The sequence below is a fragment of the Rhinopithecus roxellana genome, chromosome 4 (assembly GCF_007565055.1).
Source record: "Rhinopithecus roxellana isolate Shanxi Qingling chromosome 4, ASM756505v1, whole genome shotgun sequence".
NCBI lineage: Eukaryota > Metazoa > Chordata > Mammalia > Primates > Cercopithecidae > Rhinopithecus > Rhinopithecus roxellana.
The window spans coordinates 124585710-124601909 of record NC_044552.1 but is presented as its reverse complement, the minus strand read 5'-3'; the positions used below and the strand labels follow the sequence as shown (position 1 = coordinate 124601909).

Below are 16200 nucleotides of genomic sequence, written 5' to 3'. Positions count from 1 at the left end.
GAAAAAAATGCATAAAGAAAATGGTAAATATTTGGTAAGTTTAAATGAACTTGTAAAACAATGATGTCTTAATATTGTAGTAAATATTACTATTTACAAGTTAGAATAATAGTAATATTAAAAGAAAAGTCTGAAAAGCTATAATCTAAGCATCCATATTAACAGTAAGAAACAAACAAACAAACGAAAAACCCAAGCCCAGAACATTAAGCCTAGATATGGAAAGAAAGAAAAATAAGAGTAAGACCAGAAATTAATAAAATAACAATAAGCATACAAAAGAGAAGATAAGATTACTCCTGGTTAGCCTGATTAAGCAGAAAACAGACAAAAATAGGGCGGCAGTACAAATAATATCAGGAATGACAAAGAACACAAATAGAGGTGCTCCAGACATTGAAAGTATAACAAAGGGTTATTATAAACAACTTTATAACAATATGTTTGAAAATGTAGGTGAAATGAAAAACTACAAGAAAAAATACAACTTATCAAAATGACTCAAGAACAATTAGAAAATCTAAGTAATTCTGTAACCCATGAGGAGATTGAACCACAAATGAATAAACTTCTTACACAGATTTTTCTAGGCCCAGATACCTTTACCACTGAGTTCTTCTAAACCTCCAAGGAGAAACGAACTCTAATCTTACCATCCTTACAGCCTAGTTTATGAGGTTAGCGTGGCCTTTCACCTGAAAATCTTTTTACTGTTGTTGTCCTGGAATTTTGCAATGATGTGAATCGGTATGAGCTTTCTTCTATGATTTATTGTTTTGGATATTAGGACTCTTTGATGTGAAGTTTTGTATATGTCTTTTTGAATCCCATTGAATATACTTAATAAGATGTCTTTTTATTTCTAATTTTTTTCTCTTCCCCTCTCCCCTTTACCCTTCTGTGTTGATCTTAGACTTTTGTTGTAGGCTTACCTCAAATGACTGGTGAATCATGGTGGTTCATTTACATTTAAGAATGAGAGATTAGGTAGATTTCATAGAGCTTTGCGTATTCAGGCAGAATTTGTTTATTGGAGTTTGCTTAAGGTAAATAGGCAGAGAAGGAGCTTACTGTTATGCTGAGAACGCCTGAAATGCCAGAATGAGGAAGAGTTTTCTCTGGGTCACTAATACCCATACTGGCCCTGTGGTTGTCCTGTGTACTGATTCCAAAAGTACATGGGTCCATTGGAGAAACTTTGGAAAATAAATATAAACACTAAGAAGATGACAAAATAACTTGTAAGCCCATCCATCAACTGTAGATTTATGTATAACCAAAAATTGGGACCATATTACCCATTCTGTTTTACAATCTGTTCTTTGTACCCAGTAATGTGTCCTTTATCCATGTCAATTAAATATTCTTCTAAATCATCACTGTTAACAGCCGTATAACAGCCAGTTATATAAATAGTCTATATTTTCTTTAGCTATTTTCCTACTCTTGGACATTATGTGTATGTCTATTTTTTCTTATATATAGTACTGTAATGTATATTTAGATATTTGTATTTGTATCTAAATATTTGTACGTGCTTTCTTAACCTTAGTATAAACTCCCGGAAGTGCAAATAATATGTTTTATGGCATTTGTTTCAGGATTTTTCACAGCTACTTGTACCCAAAATGCTTGGATCAGTCTAAGGCTGCAATATATTAAAAGTGCAGATAGATATGAATCTATAGACGTCTCTAATATATTAATACAAATTGGTGTTTATATGGATTCCCTTTTCAGTAGCATGGGCTGCTTGGCCATTGTATACTTATAACTAAAATGTCTAGTACTATCATTTCCTGCAAAATAATATGTTGTATTTCTTCTCAGATTCCTTTCTCCTGCATGGTCTTCAGCTACTGTTGAAAACAGATTACTGTAGAACTAAAACAAAAAGAGGAAAAATGTTAATGCACTGGTTTATGGCATTTAAGAAAATAGGAACTAGGCTGTCCTACAGTTGACAAACGTTGGTAAAGTTGTACTATCCCTTTGGAAGAATCTGTAGTGGGCCCAGTCCTTTCAGTGATTGGATATTTCTAGTAGGAACCACCATTTATTCAGTAACCCTGTGCCCCCGTCACCAATCTAGGCATGTTTGGTACATTCTGCCAAAGGCTCCTGCCAACTTTGTGAGGTGGGTATTATCACCACTTCATAGATTTAAAAATGAGGCTTAGTGAGGATTTGAAACATTCCCTACTTTCATAGCTGCTGGTTGTCTAGAAGTCAGAAGAATGCAAGCCGCCTGAGACCTCTGTAGTTCTTTTGTGCACAAGGGTATCTCTCGCACTAGGTCAGTGCTTGAGATACAGTAGGGTCTCAAGAAATATTTGTTCAATGCTGAGTACATGAATCGAAAGGTGGGATTTGAACCAAAGTCATTTTGAACTTGAAGTTCTTTCTACCAGACAGATGTCAATTTCTTCAGTTTTAGTGTTTCACTGAGAGATTGTGAGATTTGTCCCTATGTGATGTGCTTGTTCAGTGCTGGATGTCTCTTTTCCTGATTTTCATGTGACTAGTTATGTTGTAAGTGGCTTCACATCAAGTTTCACTGCAATTTGAGAGGATCTTCTTCAGATAAGTCTAGCGTAACTAAAATGATACTGAGTGCATAAGAGACCAAGCATGCATGAACAACTGCTTGAGTGGACTTAGGAACTTTTTTAGAAGATTCTAACCTCTGCTTTGAGCTTGTGTAATGCTCAAAAGTTCTTCAGGAATGTATTGTCTTTGAGTCTCCCTTTGAATCTCTAGTAGAAGTTTCTTGGCACTGGATTTACTCAATAGAATTGAATCCCCATCCTCCAGCAAATGAAATCCCTTGAAGACTCCCAGCACCATGCTGGTCTGAATCCTCACAGTTCTTTTTCAGAAAGCATGCAATTTTGGTCAAAGGTCAGAGGACTGATAGGCAATGTAGTCAGCTAATTCATTTCAAATGGCCTTTTCATACCATCCGTCACATTGGAATACCACATCCAGCAATCTACCATTTCCTAAAAAAAATTTTGTTTGTATATTTGTTGTAGGTATCCTTTATGTAAAGCAGACACAATGTCACTTAATAAACTGACTTTGTCAGCTTAGATGAAGAAAATTAGGGGATTTAAGGTTTCTCCCCAATTATGTTTAATTAAATCACAGCTTGCTGATGTTCAAGCTTAACGATTATTTGTTGAATGTTTACTTTGTGCAAGGCACCGTGCTAGACATGGAAAACACAGGATTGAGTAAATAAATCCATGCCTCTCGGGAACTCACAGTCTAGTCAGAGACAGACAAATCTTATGGAGCCTGGTAAGAGCTGCAGTAACTAGGGGTGAGGAAAGACCTAGAGAAACACGGTGCTAGCATCTTCTGGGTGAAGAGGGGTCGGCAAGTCCAAGGCCTTATTTCCCACTGGACTCATAACATAGCCTTCCACAATGATCCAAAGGGATTGTTCTGGGATTTGTAAATCCAGTCCTGTCACTTTCATATTTTAGTGCCTGAACACACTCCACTGATCTCCCCCAGGCTGCCTCAGGACCCTTTTGTTCCCTCCCTTTTCCCTCCAGCCACTTCCCTTCCCACTCCTACCTGCTTCCTTTACACTCTGCCTGCCTATGTTCAAATCTTGCCATGGATGCTTATTAACCCCCTGTCCTTGGCAAGTTACTAACCTCCGTAGCTCACCTTCCTTAAACTGTGTTAATCATAATCTATCTTGTGATGTTATAGTGGGGATTAAATGATTTAATATAAAACTCTTAGAAAAGTGCCCGGCACGTAGGAATTACTAGAGAAGTGACAGCCATGATTGTTATTGTTATTTTCTCCTTCCCAGGCTGGTGCTGTCTTCCCTGCCTCTGTGGTTTTGCATGAAGCACCATGCATATATGGTCACCACTATGTCATTTCTTAGGTTGTTTCTAACTATGTCATAATCATCAGCCTATGGCATCATTCCAGAGTTGTTGTTGCCTTTATTAGATTTATAAACTCTGACATTAGGACTTCACTACAGATTTTTTTTTTCTTTTTTTTGGTATTTCCCCACAGAATCTAAATACATTGCATCTTGCAGATACTCAAACCTTTGTTTACTGATAGAGGGAAATGTCCCTTTTTCTCCAAATCTCTTTTTGTAAAGCCTTTTGAAACCCTTTTCTTCTTTTCTGTTCTCCACTGTGTTGTTAGTATGTTAGCATTTTTTACATGTTTCAACCGAAGTCCATTGCAATCATTTATTTTAATGCTCCCCACGCCCAACTTCTTTGTTTCTGTAAGGGTAGGAGTTGTTTTCTTTGTATCTCTGGTCTTTAGTACAGGGACTGCACACTGTAGACACTCATATTTCAATGAATGCCCGATACAGAAAGAATAATACACATGATATTAATGCCATTGTATTTGAGGAAATCGGTGAGGAAAAAAAATTTTTTTTGAGTATTTCTTTTGACTCACTAAATGTCTAAGAACTAGTGATTTAGTTAACTAAAGAAGCAGGAAACTCCAAATATTCCAAAATCTTTGCTTTGACTTTCTGTCTCCCAGTTTCTTGTTTTCTAAGATAAGATGTTTTTCTATGGCTTCTTAGAAAATATTAAAATTTGAAAATATCTAAATTGTTATGGAGATTAAAATGGATGGTAGATTTTGACATTGATGAATTCAACTACTTTGATGAGAAAATTCAAACTAAATTAGATTTCACAGCTCTGAAAACTGTTGGAGGGGAATTTCCTACTAAAAATCATTCTGATTAGGTGTTTTGCAACAGAGTAGTAAATATTCTGAATTTCCTCTTTTATGGATGTGACTGTAAATGAGAAATGATCGTTTCTATCATCATACTTTTGTTTCAGTTCTATGCTATTTTTAATCTTACAAAAGATAAATCAAGAACTTCTTTTTAACAATGAAGAGGGGATTTTTAAAAGTCAGCATGTGTCTTCAGCTACTTAACCAAAGGATAAAGGGCTGTATATAAACCATGTGTATTTTAAACCAATGATTACCATTTAAATGCTTGCTTACCACCTAGTCTTTCCATAGTAGTTTTCCTCTGCATCTAGTTCTCCTACTCAAATACCCATATCCAATTGGTCCTGCCCCTTTCAGCCATTCCACCCATGCCTTAATTCTCTTATCCCCTTTTGTATTCTGTTTTCGCCACCTTTCCCTCTTCCAGGGCATATCATCTTTTTTTCCCCCATTTTCCCACTTCTACTCCTAGAATTTCAGGCCATTCAAGTTTGTTATATTCCGTGATTTCAGATTAAGCTGGGCTCCCAGAGCTTGAGGGTCTTTTCACTCTTTCCTCGTTGACTTAGTCTTCATTGTCCCCACTGGTTTATTGCCATCTTTCACATGGGATGCCCTAAGCCCTGTCTATTCCTTCCACACTCCCACCCAGATGCTTCTTACTTGACCAAGAAGATTGAAGGGGTTCATCATCAGCTGTTTATAGCTCCTGTTGCTATACTTTAGTTTGTTTTGTTTGTGTATGTGGTGGGTTTTTTCTTGTGTGTGTTTCTTAAACTTAAAATGTTTATCTTTTTAAAGATATCTTCCTTAAAATGAGCTTAGATTGTTCCTAGTTTTTTTGTTTGTTTTATAAATACAGTTTTGAAATAAACACCCTTGAGCAACTATTTTGGCCATTTGTGAGAGTACAGTTAGCACTAGCTTTGCATGATTCTCTGCATGCACTATTTCAGTTACTATAGTTTAATTAAATAAAACCAGCTCCCAACAATGTAGTTCAAATTTCATTTACCGAGATATATTAACTGTGAGTAATTGCATAAAGTGCAGACTTTGCTGCTAGCTCATCAATCCACAAATCGCTGTGCAAATAGCAAGTGCAAATTATGGTCAGTAACCAATTGCATCATTTCTTTCAAAGTCTGTCAGTGATTAGCCCATAGGCATCTTTTAGTCAGTTCATGCACAGACAGCAAAGCATGTAGTTGTGTTGTTGCTTTGCCTCTCAGAGGTAAACCTATATGACATTTTCAAAAAGTGGATAATTGAAAAAGTGAATGGACTGATAAAGAGTGAAAGTAAAGTAAAGAAAAGAGGTCATAATGCTGGAAGTGAAACTGAAGCCAAAGTAAATGGAGTTATGGAAGAAACAGCTAACCATGGGAATGGTAACACTGCCAGGTGTGATAGACTCCAGATATGAAGCCAGAGGAGTCTAGTGAAACTGAATTTTTTGAAACGAATGAGGGGAGTGGTTGTGAGAAAAAGAAAGAAGATATCCCAGAGGAAGTGACACTGGTACAAAACTTCCTCTTGGAGACATTTCATAGTGTTGTAGGTGCAAAGGTTATGTGAAAACAGTGGAAACTGATCTAAACTTAGAAAGGAATATGGAATATGATAATTCTCCAAGGCATAGAAAATATTCTTACTCTGTATTGTGTGTTATGTGATAGATGAGAAGAAGGTAAGTACTGTTTAGACTATTCTAGATAAGTTTACAGATAAATACAGTTTCAATTCTTCATGTTTTTTTTTTGTTTTGGTTTTGTTTTTAAGGCAGAGTCTCACTCTGTCGCCCAGGCTGGATCATGGCTCACTGCAACCTCTGCCTCTGCGAGTTCAAGTGATTCTCCTGCCTCAGCCTCCCAAGTAGCTGGGATTACAGGAGCCTACCACTGCGACTGACAAATTGTCGTATTTTTAGTAGAGACGGGATTTCACCATCTTTGCCAGGCTGGTCTTTAACTCCTGACTTCGTGATCTACCTGCCTCGGCCTCCAAGAGTGCTGGGATTACAGGCATAAGCCACCGCGCCTGACCGATTCTTCATGTTTTAAATGTTTTAAATTATAATACACTAAATATAGATGTTTTACTATGTTTTATTTTCTTATACATTTATAATTGACAGTAAAACAGTAGTTTTTGTTGTTTTGTTTTGGGTTTTTTGTTGTTGTTGTTGTTATTGTTATTTTTGAGCATCTTGCTCTGTCACCCAGGCTGGAGTGCAGTGGCACGATCTGTGCTCACTGCAACCTCTGCCTCCCGGGTTCAAGTGATTCTCCTTCCTCAGCAACCCCAAGCAGCGGGGATTATAGGCGTGCACCACCATGCTGGGCTAATTTTTTTGTATTTTTAGTAGAGATGGGGTTTCACCGTGTTGACCAGGCAGGTCTTGAACTCCTGGCCTCAAGTGATCCCCCCACCTCAGCCTCTCAAAGTGCTGGGATTATAGGCGTGAGCCACTGCGCCTGGCCGTTTTTTGATGTTTTTGATAGATATTTTTAGAGATTATCTTTCCATACAGTCTTGTCAGTTTATACCACCATCAGAGGTTTAGGAGAATCCATTACTGTTCTCTTCTGATACCTTGTTCTGCTTATTTGCCCTTGTTAACTTATTTATTCAAGCTCTTCCTCTGATACCTCCTTATTTTAATGAATACACACACACACACACACACACACAAACATATGTTTTTGTGTCCTTAAAGAAGGCTAACCTTTTGCTCTCTTTGCAAAAACTCTTCCTTTCTTTTATCCATTTTATTTTGCAGTGAGTTAACCTGCTGCCTCACTTTCCTTACCATTCACTTCCTCTTAAGTCTTTGCGGTCACTTGACAGTAGACACGTTGAGAGCAGAAGTCATGTCTGTTTTATTACTGAATATCCAGTACATAGTCGGTACTCGATATTCTTCATCTGAAGGAATGAATTCGTAAAAGCCTCCACCCACCATCCACTTGGTCCTATTCACCCATTCTTCCTGTCTCTATTATCTCTTCACCTTAGCTTTCCGGAAATACTACACCATCTTTCCATACCTCCATCCATTGTCCATTCCCCTTTGCATTTTCTTGGTTCCAGCTAAGATAGGCTGCTCATTATTCATCTGCCACCTTCCGTGTGCCTGCCTTCCTGGAACCCTTCTTTATGCTGCCCTTTCTCCTAGAAGTTTGCTGTGTTCTGTCCTTTCTTCCCTTCCTCCAGTTCTGCCTGGCAACATCATGCCATCATTTCCCCCCATTCAGAGCCATGCCAAAAGCTTGCTCTAGGAAACTCTTTCTGATATCCCTCTTCCCAACCACCCCAACCTTTCTCCTTCTTTAAACAACTGTAGAACTTTGCACGAGGTTTGTAGGGCCTACCAAATATGGGCCATTGATGTGCTGTTTTTAACTTCTCCTACCCAAATAGAAATTCCTTGAGCTATCTCTTATTTTTTCCTTCTGTGTATAACAGTCTTTGCACATCATTAGTACTCAATTAATATTTTATTGAGGTTCCCTATAATCTGACATTCCAGGGAGCTTTCGAGGAATCTTTGTCCCACTAAAAAAAATTGAGGATTGTTTTGTGGGTTATTCCGCTCCTTTGTCTTCTAACTCATAGAAGTTCCGTCATGATTCTTAGGGGTTGTAGGGTCTGCCCACTTATTTTAAAATGTCAAAGACCAGAAGAGTGGAGAATGGGAAAGTGGCAAAGCGTTAGCACTGGAAAGATGTTTAGAGATCATGTAGTCCAACCCTTAAATTGTATAGATGAATAAACTGGTATGCAGAAAACTTCAGTAACCTGCCTGAAATCACACAACTAGTTTGTGGTAACACTTGATCCGGGAGGTTGTCAGTTGACCCTCTTCAGGGCTTGTTCCCACAAGGTGCCACAGTGCATGTGAGGATGTTAGGTTTGGGTTTGTGTAGAACTGTTAAAGGAGGCATATAATATTCCATATATTGCCTTTAATGGATGAATACATAGGTAATCCAGACTCTAAATAGAGTTTTCTCTCTCTTTTCCTTAATAATTGTAATTTTTATGACTGATTCATTTATACTAACTGGAAGAGTTTCTAATTACATTAACATAGGATGGTATAGAATGGTTGGTTGACATTTGAGTAAACTTCTTATTGAAGTACAAAATACTTACAGAAATGTATACGAATCACATGTGTATAGCTGGAATTTTCAAAAAGTGAACACATCTATGTGACTAGCCCCAGGCTGGAAAAAAGAACAGCATCAGCAAATTTAGAAACATTTAAAGCAATAAAACATTTGGAGAAATAAAAGGATTTTGAAACTGTATAAGGCCAGTCATAGTGGCTCTTGCCTATAATCCCAGCACTTTGGGAGTCTGAGGCAGGAGGATCCCTTGATGCCAGGATTTCGAGGTTACAGTGAACTATGATCATGCCACTGTACCCTAGCCTGGGTAACAGAGTGAGACACTATCTCTAAAAATATAAAATAATAAAATATTTTTTAAAAAAGAAACCATATCATTTTCTCTTTTCTCCCTACAGGTATTGTCAGTATGTGTGTTAACAACAATACTTGGTTGTATATTTGGGTTGAAACCAAGCTGTGCCAAAGAAGGTAATTAGTCGTGTGTGTGTGTGTGTGTGTGTGTGTATGTGTGTGCACAGCCTTATTGAGAATATGATTGAGGTAAACATCTCCTGTTTCTATGAGTACTCCATAGATATTGTCAAGTCAACACTGGTTTGAGCCTTCTTCTTGAAACTCTTGTATTTTATTAGCCATATAAAATTCTACTTATACATCTTCAAATAATAAAAAATTAAGAACCAATAAGCAGACACGGCCGGGGGTTCTGATGCAGTTGTCCTGGAGCTCACGCTCCTTGACTTCCTCCAGGGACTCGGAGGGCATTCTTTACTGCTCTTTTCCCCTAAGGAGTTAGTTGCTGAAGCAACCCTGTAGGCTACTAGGTGACGGTTACCATCCCTGGGCAACCAGAAACTTATCAGTACATGCTGTTAAGGTTCCAAAATTGCAGACATTGGTTGTTTCAAAGCCATAGTGATATTTTTTGAACTTCTAGATATATTTTTTTCTTTCCATCAATTGCAGAAATCTATCCAGCATTGATGAAATTACAATAAATAATTAAACTGGATCACAGTAAATTGTAGTGGTTATTATTTTGTCTTTGAGGTAGTTCCCCCCCGTCCCCTCACAATAAAATCATTGATGGTCATCCTAGAGAATTCAGCTTTGAAAATTGAACAGGCTCTTCTGTTTGGCTATTCTGTGATTGTAATATTAATTATTTAAAAAATTTTTAGTGATTGTTAAGCTATCATGTACTGTTGAAAGGTAGTCATTTTATGTATTCAGTAAACTATTCAGAACACATGTATCTAAGTTTAACTGAAGTAAACAGTTACAGACTTTATTGTTTACCTATGTCATCTTTTAGCAGGAAGTGATTCACTCTTGAGTTGACACATACAAATGGAAAAATAGCAATTTTAATCCAAGCCCGACATAGTATGCATCGTATTTTTAAAAATTATTAGGTATATATTAATGAGCTCCAAGTAATAGCCATTATTCTAACAGACTTCCCCGACCCCCACTCCAGGTTAGGAAAGTTCGTATTTCTGACACTAGAAATTATTATTGTTACTTCATCTTCTTAAAATTGACTGATTTCCCAGTATCAAATGAGAGTTAAATTCCATGGCAGTGTCTTTTTGGGTCAGAACACCATTAAAGTCAAGAACTAAGATTATTTTTTTGTTCTTGTTGTTGGATGTCCATTATTTTCCATGTGTTCCTTTTTTTCTTCTTTTTCTGATTGTCCTAATTTTGTAGTTCTCCACTGAAACCTGGCTTATTCAAGGTATCTAGTAATGAACTGCAACAGTTAAATTGTTGTTTGTCATGAAAAGTACTTTCCTCCCATGTCTACCATTTATTCATTTAGCAAAAATGTGCCAATCTCAACTACATGGCATGTACCTGGCTGGGTTTTAGAGATACAGTATGCTGGGCAAAAGCCAGATGTGGTCTTGGTTTGCTGTCTAACTGGGATATTAATCAAATAACCTAGTTACAAGTGGAATTAAGTAATTGAGGGGAAGGACAAGGTTTTATATGAGCTTAAAAAAATGGAAATCAGGCCTAGCTGGGGAGTTAGGAAAGCTTTTTGGAGGGAGCCAGGCTGGATCTAAAGGTGAAATGGGTGTTTCAGGTCAGGGAGGGAAGAGCTATGCCAGGGAGCATGTTCTGAACAAACCCACTACTTCTTTACACCAGGATTGAGAGTGAGGCAGGCTAGGTAATCTTTTCCTTTCTAAAATATTCGTAATCACTTCTAAAAAAAATTTTTTTCCCATATTTTGAAATTTTAGGGAACCTCATGCCTGCTTAATCCAACTTTTTCATAGCATGAAATATTCAGAACAAGCCTTTATTCTGACTTTTATTTTATCATACCATAGGTATTTAAGTCTTATCAGACCCAGTAAGGTTTGTAATAATAATAATAATAAAGTTCCCTTTCTTTCCTACATCAGGATATAAAAATCACAAACCAGGCACCTAAGGTTACTTTCTGTTTGTGTCACTTTTTGTGTGTATTTGTGAAAAGATTTTTGGGTCACTTTATTACTCCATCTGTATTTTCTAAAGTGGTATTTGAACCTAGTATACACCTGACTTAGTTGTATTAGTTGATGTTTTCTTTGAATTACATAATGATTAGAAACATCTGACTTACTGTTCAATGTTTTCAGTTAAAAGTTGCAAAGGTCGCTGTTTTGAGAGAACATTTGGGAACTGTCGCTGTGATGCTGCCTGTGTTGAGCTTGGAAACTGCTGTTTAGATTACCAGGAGACGTGTATAGAACCAGGTAAGGATGTGCAGGGAAAAAATGGAGTTATGGTCATTAGGAAAAGATCAAGGAAAGTTCTCTGTCTTTCAGGTATGTGATTTACCTAATTCATTTGAATTTTTTTTTATTTACCATACACACACATTTTGACATTAGCTTTTATATTTTCTTTCAGCAGTTCGTTAAGAGAAACAAATTTACAGAATTCTTTGTTAAACATTTTATGGATAGCAGAACTTTGCCTATTTTTAATGTATGCTGAAAACCTTTGTAATCTAATTTGCATTCAAATTCTAAAAGCCTGCTGGAAATATAGGAATATTTTCATTATGGTTCTCTGACAGCAAGAGGTCTTATATGTCCACCTATATTTTTAAAAATAAAACTATCAGAATATGAAAATTTTCTTAGTTAGATTTGGACTTCTCTGCATATGACATGGAATAATATTTCAATGAAAGAGATTTATCTATTTTTCATTAGTTTTTATTTTTTAAAGACAGGGACTTGTTCTGTCACCCAGGCTGGAGAGCAGTTGCTCGATCATGGCTCATTGCAACCTTGAACTCCTGGGCTCAAGAGATCCTCCTGCCTCAGCCTCCCAAGTAGCTGGAGCTACAGGCTCACACCATTGTGCCCAACTGATTTTTAAAATTTTTGTAGAGATGAGGTCTCACTACATTGCCCAGGTTGATCTCAAACTCCTGGCCTCAAGCAATCCTCTCACCTTGGCCTGAAAGTCAGACTTACAGTAAATTTTAGCAGGTAGGAGAAGCCAAGTCTGCATATGAATTGCATAGTGGTAAGGCGCGTCTAAATTTGAAAATGACAAAATTCTGGAGTTTTAGTGAAATAATAATAATTGGTTCCTACATATTTTACCCCCCTTAGTTTGGAGTGGCCATGGTAGTGGCAGATTCTGTGAGTGACTAAGAGCTGTGAAATTGTTCATTGTTGCTCATGGATCACACTCAGGAAGACAGCAATTCTGTGTTCACTTTGGACATGTTGAATTTGAGACATAAAACACATTTTGCTGATGTTTGTTTCTAGAACATATATGGACTTGCAACAAATTCAGGTGTGGTGAGAAAAGGTTGACCAGAAGCCTCTGTGCCTGTTCAGATGACTGCAAGGACCAGGGCGACTGCTGCATCAACTACAGTTCTGTGTGTCAAGGTCAGGTGCTCGTTGGGCTCTGCAGCAGCCTGGCGTCTTCCAGCATCTTAGCTGAGCTTTACATAGGTGTTATCTTTTATACTAGGAGTCATGGCTGTTGGCCAACTGTATTAGCTGAAAAAAATAATTTTAAAACTTTTTATTAAAGAAACTTTTAAACATACACATGAGGAGAGAAAGTATGTAATGAACATTGTACCCATCACCCAGCTTAATGATTATTATTATGTACACATGGCCAATCATATTTTATCTATAACCATGGATTCTCCTGCCACCACTCTCTCATGTTATTTTGATAATAGCAGCATGCTTAATGCTGTATTTGTGGAAAGATCCTTCTTACAGTCCTGGCTGGCTTTTATGTCCTGGCTTCCCTCCTAGTAGATGGGGACACTGTCTGCTGTGCATTGAGAGAGTCGATGTGAAATTGTTTAGAAAGATTCGAGGGCATTTTATAAGGTGATACTATTATGATGTCTTGTCCAGGTATTATTATTTTTTTTAATTTCTTAACAGAACCTGACTCTATATGGGAGAGAACTAAGACACCAAAATACCAAGGATTTTGATGAGTGGATAGAAGGAGAGGGTTGTAAATTTTGACTGAAAATATTAAGAATTTGAAAATGGAAAAGATACCTTCAGGTTCTCACAAATACAGTAGTATGTTTTAGTCTTACAATTATGCATCCATTTTTAATTCCTGATATCAACTAACTCTTATTTTGAAACAGAATAATTATCTTTATTGATTATACACCTCCAGAGTCATGTCCTGTGTTATCTATCAATCTGTTCACATACTTTGTTTTTAGAGTCTGTCCTAATGTGTCTCACAAGCATCAAAATTATTATTACTGTTAAGTGTGTTGAATTCATTTTATTTTCTTGAAAATATTTTAGGTGAGAAAAGTTGGGTAGAAGAACCATGTGAGAGCATTAATGAGCCACAGTGCCCAGCAGGGTAAGATTATATTCTGAGGTATTAATTTTTTCTTTTTTAGAAGTACAGCATCATTTTTTTTCTTTCCAAATTAAGATGATAAAAATAATAAAATCACTGATTTATTAAATATTACAGGTTGAGTATCCTTTATCCAAAATGTTTGGTATGATAATTGTTTTGGATTTTGGATTTTTTCGGATTTTGGAATATTTGCGTTTTACCAGTTTGAGCATCTCAAATCTGAAAATCCCAAATGCTCCAGTGAGCATTTCCTTTCAGCATCATGTCAGTGCTCAAAAGTTATGGATTTTGAAGCATTTGAGATGTCAGATTTTCAGGTTTGGGATGCCCAGCCTGTATTTTTAGCCAGATCTTGTGTTTGGCAATGGTGGAACAGAAATTATTATGGAGTTATCCCTATTCTGGAAGTTTATAGAAAAAAGAGAGGTCATGAATATTTAGTCTTTAGTATTGAAGAATGCTAGATAGAAATATTTGCATTTTCCTTTTCTTTTCTTTTTTTTTTTTTGAGACAGAGTCTCGCGCTCTGTCGCCCAGGCTGGAGTGCAGTGGCGCGATCTCGGCTCACTGCAAACTCCGCCTCCTGGGTTCACGCCATTCTCCTGCCTCAGCCTCCCGAGCAGCTGGGACTACAGGCGCCTGCCACCTTGCCCAGCTAGCTTTTTGTATTTTTTTTTTTTTTTTTTTAGTAGAGACGGGGTTTCACCGTGTTCGCCAGGATGGTCTCCATCTCCTGACCTCGTGATCCGCCCGTCTCGGCCTCCCAAAGTGCTGGGATTACAGGCTTGAGCCACCGCGCCTGGCCTTCCTTTTCAAGAAGGAAGGATCTTTACTTTCATTTGGAGTTTTGAGAGCTGCTAAACTTGTAGAAAATTTAAGTTCTTTTTTTTTTTTTTTTTTTTTTTTTTTTTGTATTTTGGTCCATTTATACATTTTGGGGATAAACAAGCTGTTTGTGAGAGATGATACATTTTCTAAAATAATTCATATATTTTTTTTGGTCCTTCAAATATTTTGTACAGGGTCTTCTATATATGACACCATCGAAAAGAGTGGAATTTAAAGGGTGAAGATTTTATAAAGGTGTTAGGTGTATTTATCTTTGTTCCATTTGAGGTCTACCATCTCATCCATTTGAATTATTCATCTTCAGAAATGTATTTTTACCTCTTTAAAATGATAGTTTTCTCAGACTGTTAAAATTTTTAAGCTGTATTTTAGTTCATTTTGTTCATGTATATAATTTTTGTTATATGTCTTCTTTTTTTCTTTTGGAAGGAAGAGTACTTTTGATTTCAATAAGCAGGAGCAACAGCAGCCAAAACTAAACCTCAACCAAATGATTTCAACAGAAGAGCCTTTTTTTAAGGAAAACTTTTCATGTACCCTAAACTGTCTTTTAAATCCAAGGAATACTAGGAATGTTAGACTTAGTGAATTTCGAATCTTTCTTTTTCTTCTAAATATTGCTTATAATTTTTCAATTGTAATATTGAATCTTTTTGTGGAAAACATAACCCTTTCTTTACAAGAAGATCATAACTTAGGCCACTTATTATTACACTGGATAATTTACCAGTGTGTTTACCTAATGGCCCACTAACCTGCTTTTATGATTTCTGTTGATTGAATAAAACTAATTTTATATAGTTTTATTTGGACCATTAAGATTATATACACTGGTTCTGCGGAATCTCTCAGTGGAGCTATGTTACAGATAGTAGCTAGTGAAAATTGTATAAAAATTTTCTCCTTGTCGGGTTGCTTTTGTGTTTGTGTGTGAGCATAAGATGGGAGGAGGCAGAGTTGAAAAGGCAAGGTAAGATATTTGCTGTCAAATTTAAATTTACTGAGTAAACTTTCAGTGGGAAGTCTTCTCACAGTTACCCAGTGTTAAACTGCCAAGAGCAGCTCGGCTGGGGAGACCCTAACCCAGCGGCGCTAGAGGAATTAAAGACACACACACAGAAATACTGAGGTGTGAAGTGGGAAATCGGGTCTCACAGCATTCAGAGCTGAGAGCCCTGAACAGAGATTTACCCACATATTTATTAATAGCAAGCCAATCATTAGCATTGTTTCTATAGATATTAAATTAACTAAAAGTATCCCTTATAGGAAACAAAGGAAGGGATGGGCCGAGTTAAAGGAATAGGTTGGGCTAGTTAACTGCAGCAGGAGCATGTCCTTAAGGCACAGATCGCTCATGCTATTGTTTGTGGCTTAAGAATGCCTTTAAGCGGGTTTTCTGCCCGGGGTGGGCCAGGTGTTCCTTGCCCTCATTCTGGTAAACCCACAACCTTCCAGCGTGGGTGTTACAGCCATCATGAACATGTCACAGTGCTGCAGAGATTTTGTTTATGGTCAGTTTTGGGGCCAGTTTATGGCCAGATTTTGGGGGGCCTGTTCCCAACATTATACAAGT

The 16200-nt window shown here is 37.1% G+C and overlaps 1 protein-coding gene across 2 annotated transcripts in view; it reads left to right on the top strand.

Moving 5' to 3' along the window:
- The window catches only part of ENPP1 (ectonucleotide pyrophosphatase/phosphodiesterase 1), an 82912-nt gene that overhangs the window by 28956 nt on the left and 37756 nt on the right, over positions 1-16200 (top strand). For both annotated transcript variants that reach the window (XR_004056929.1, XM_010357612.2), the window contains exons 2-5: positions 9287-9359; positions 11528-11644; positions 12680-12805; positions 13712-13772. Coding sequence is in view for 1 of the 2 variants with exons in the window: in XM_010357612.2 (XP_010355914.2) it covers positions 9287-9359; positions 11528-11644; positions 12680-12805; positions 13712-13772 (377 nt within the window). In the remaining variant the exon portion in view is untranslated. The remainder of the gene's footprint in view (positions 1-9286; positions 9360-11527; positions 11645-12679; positions 12806-13711; positions 13773-16200) is intronic.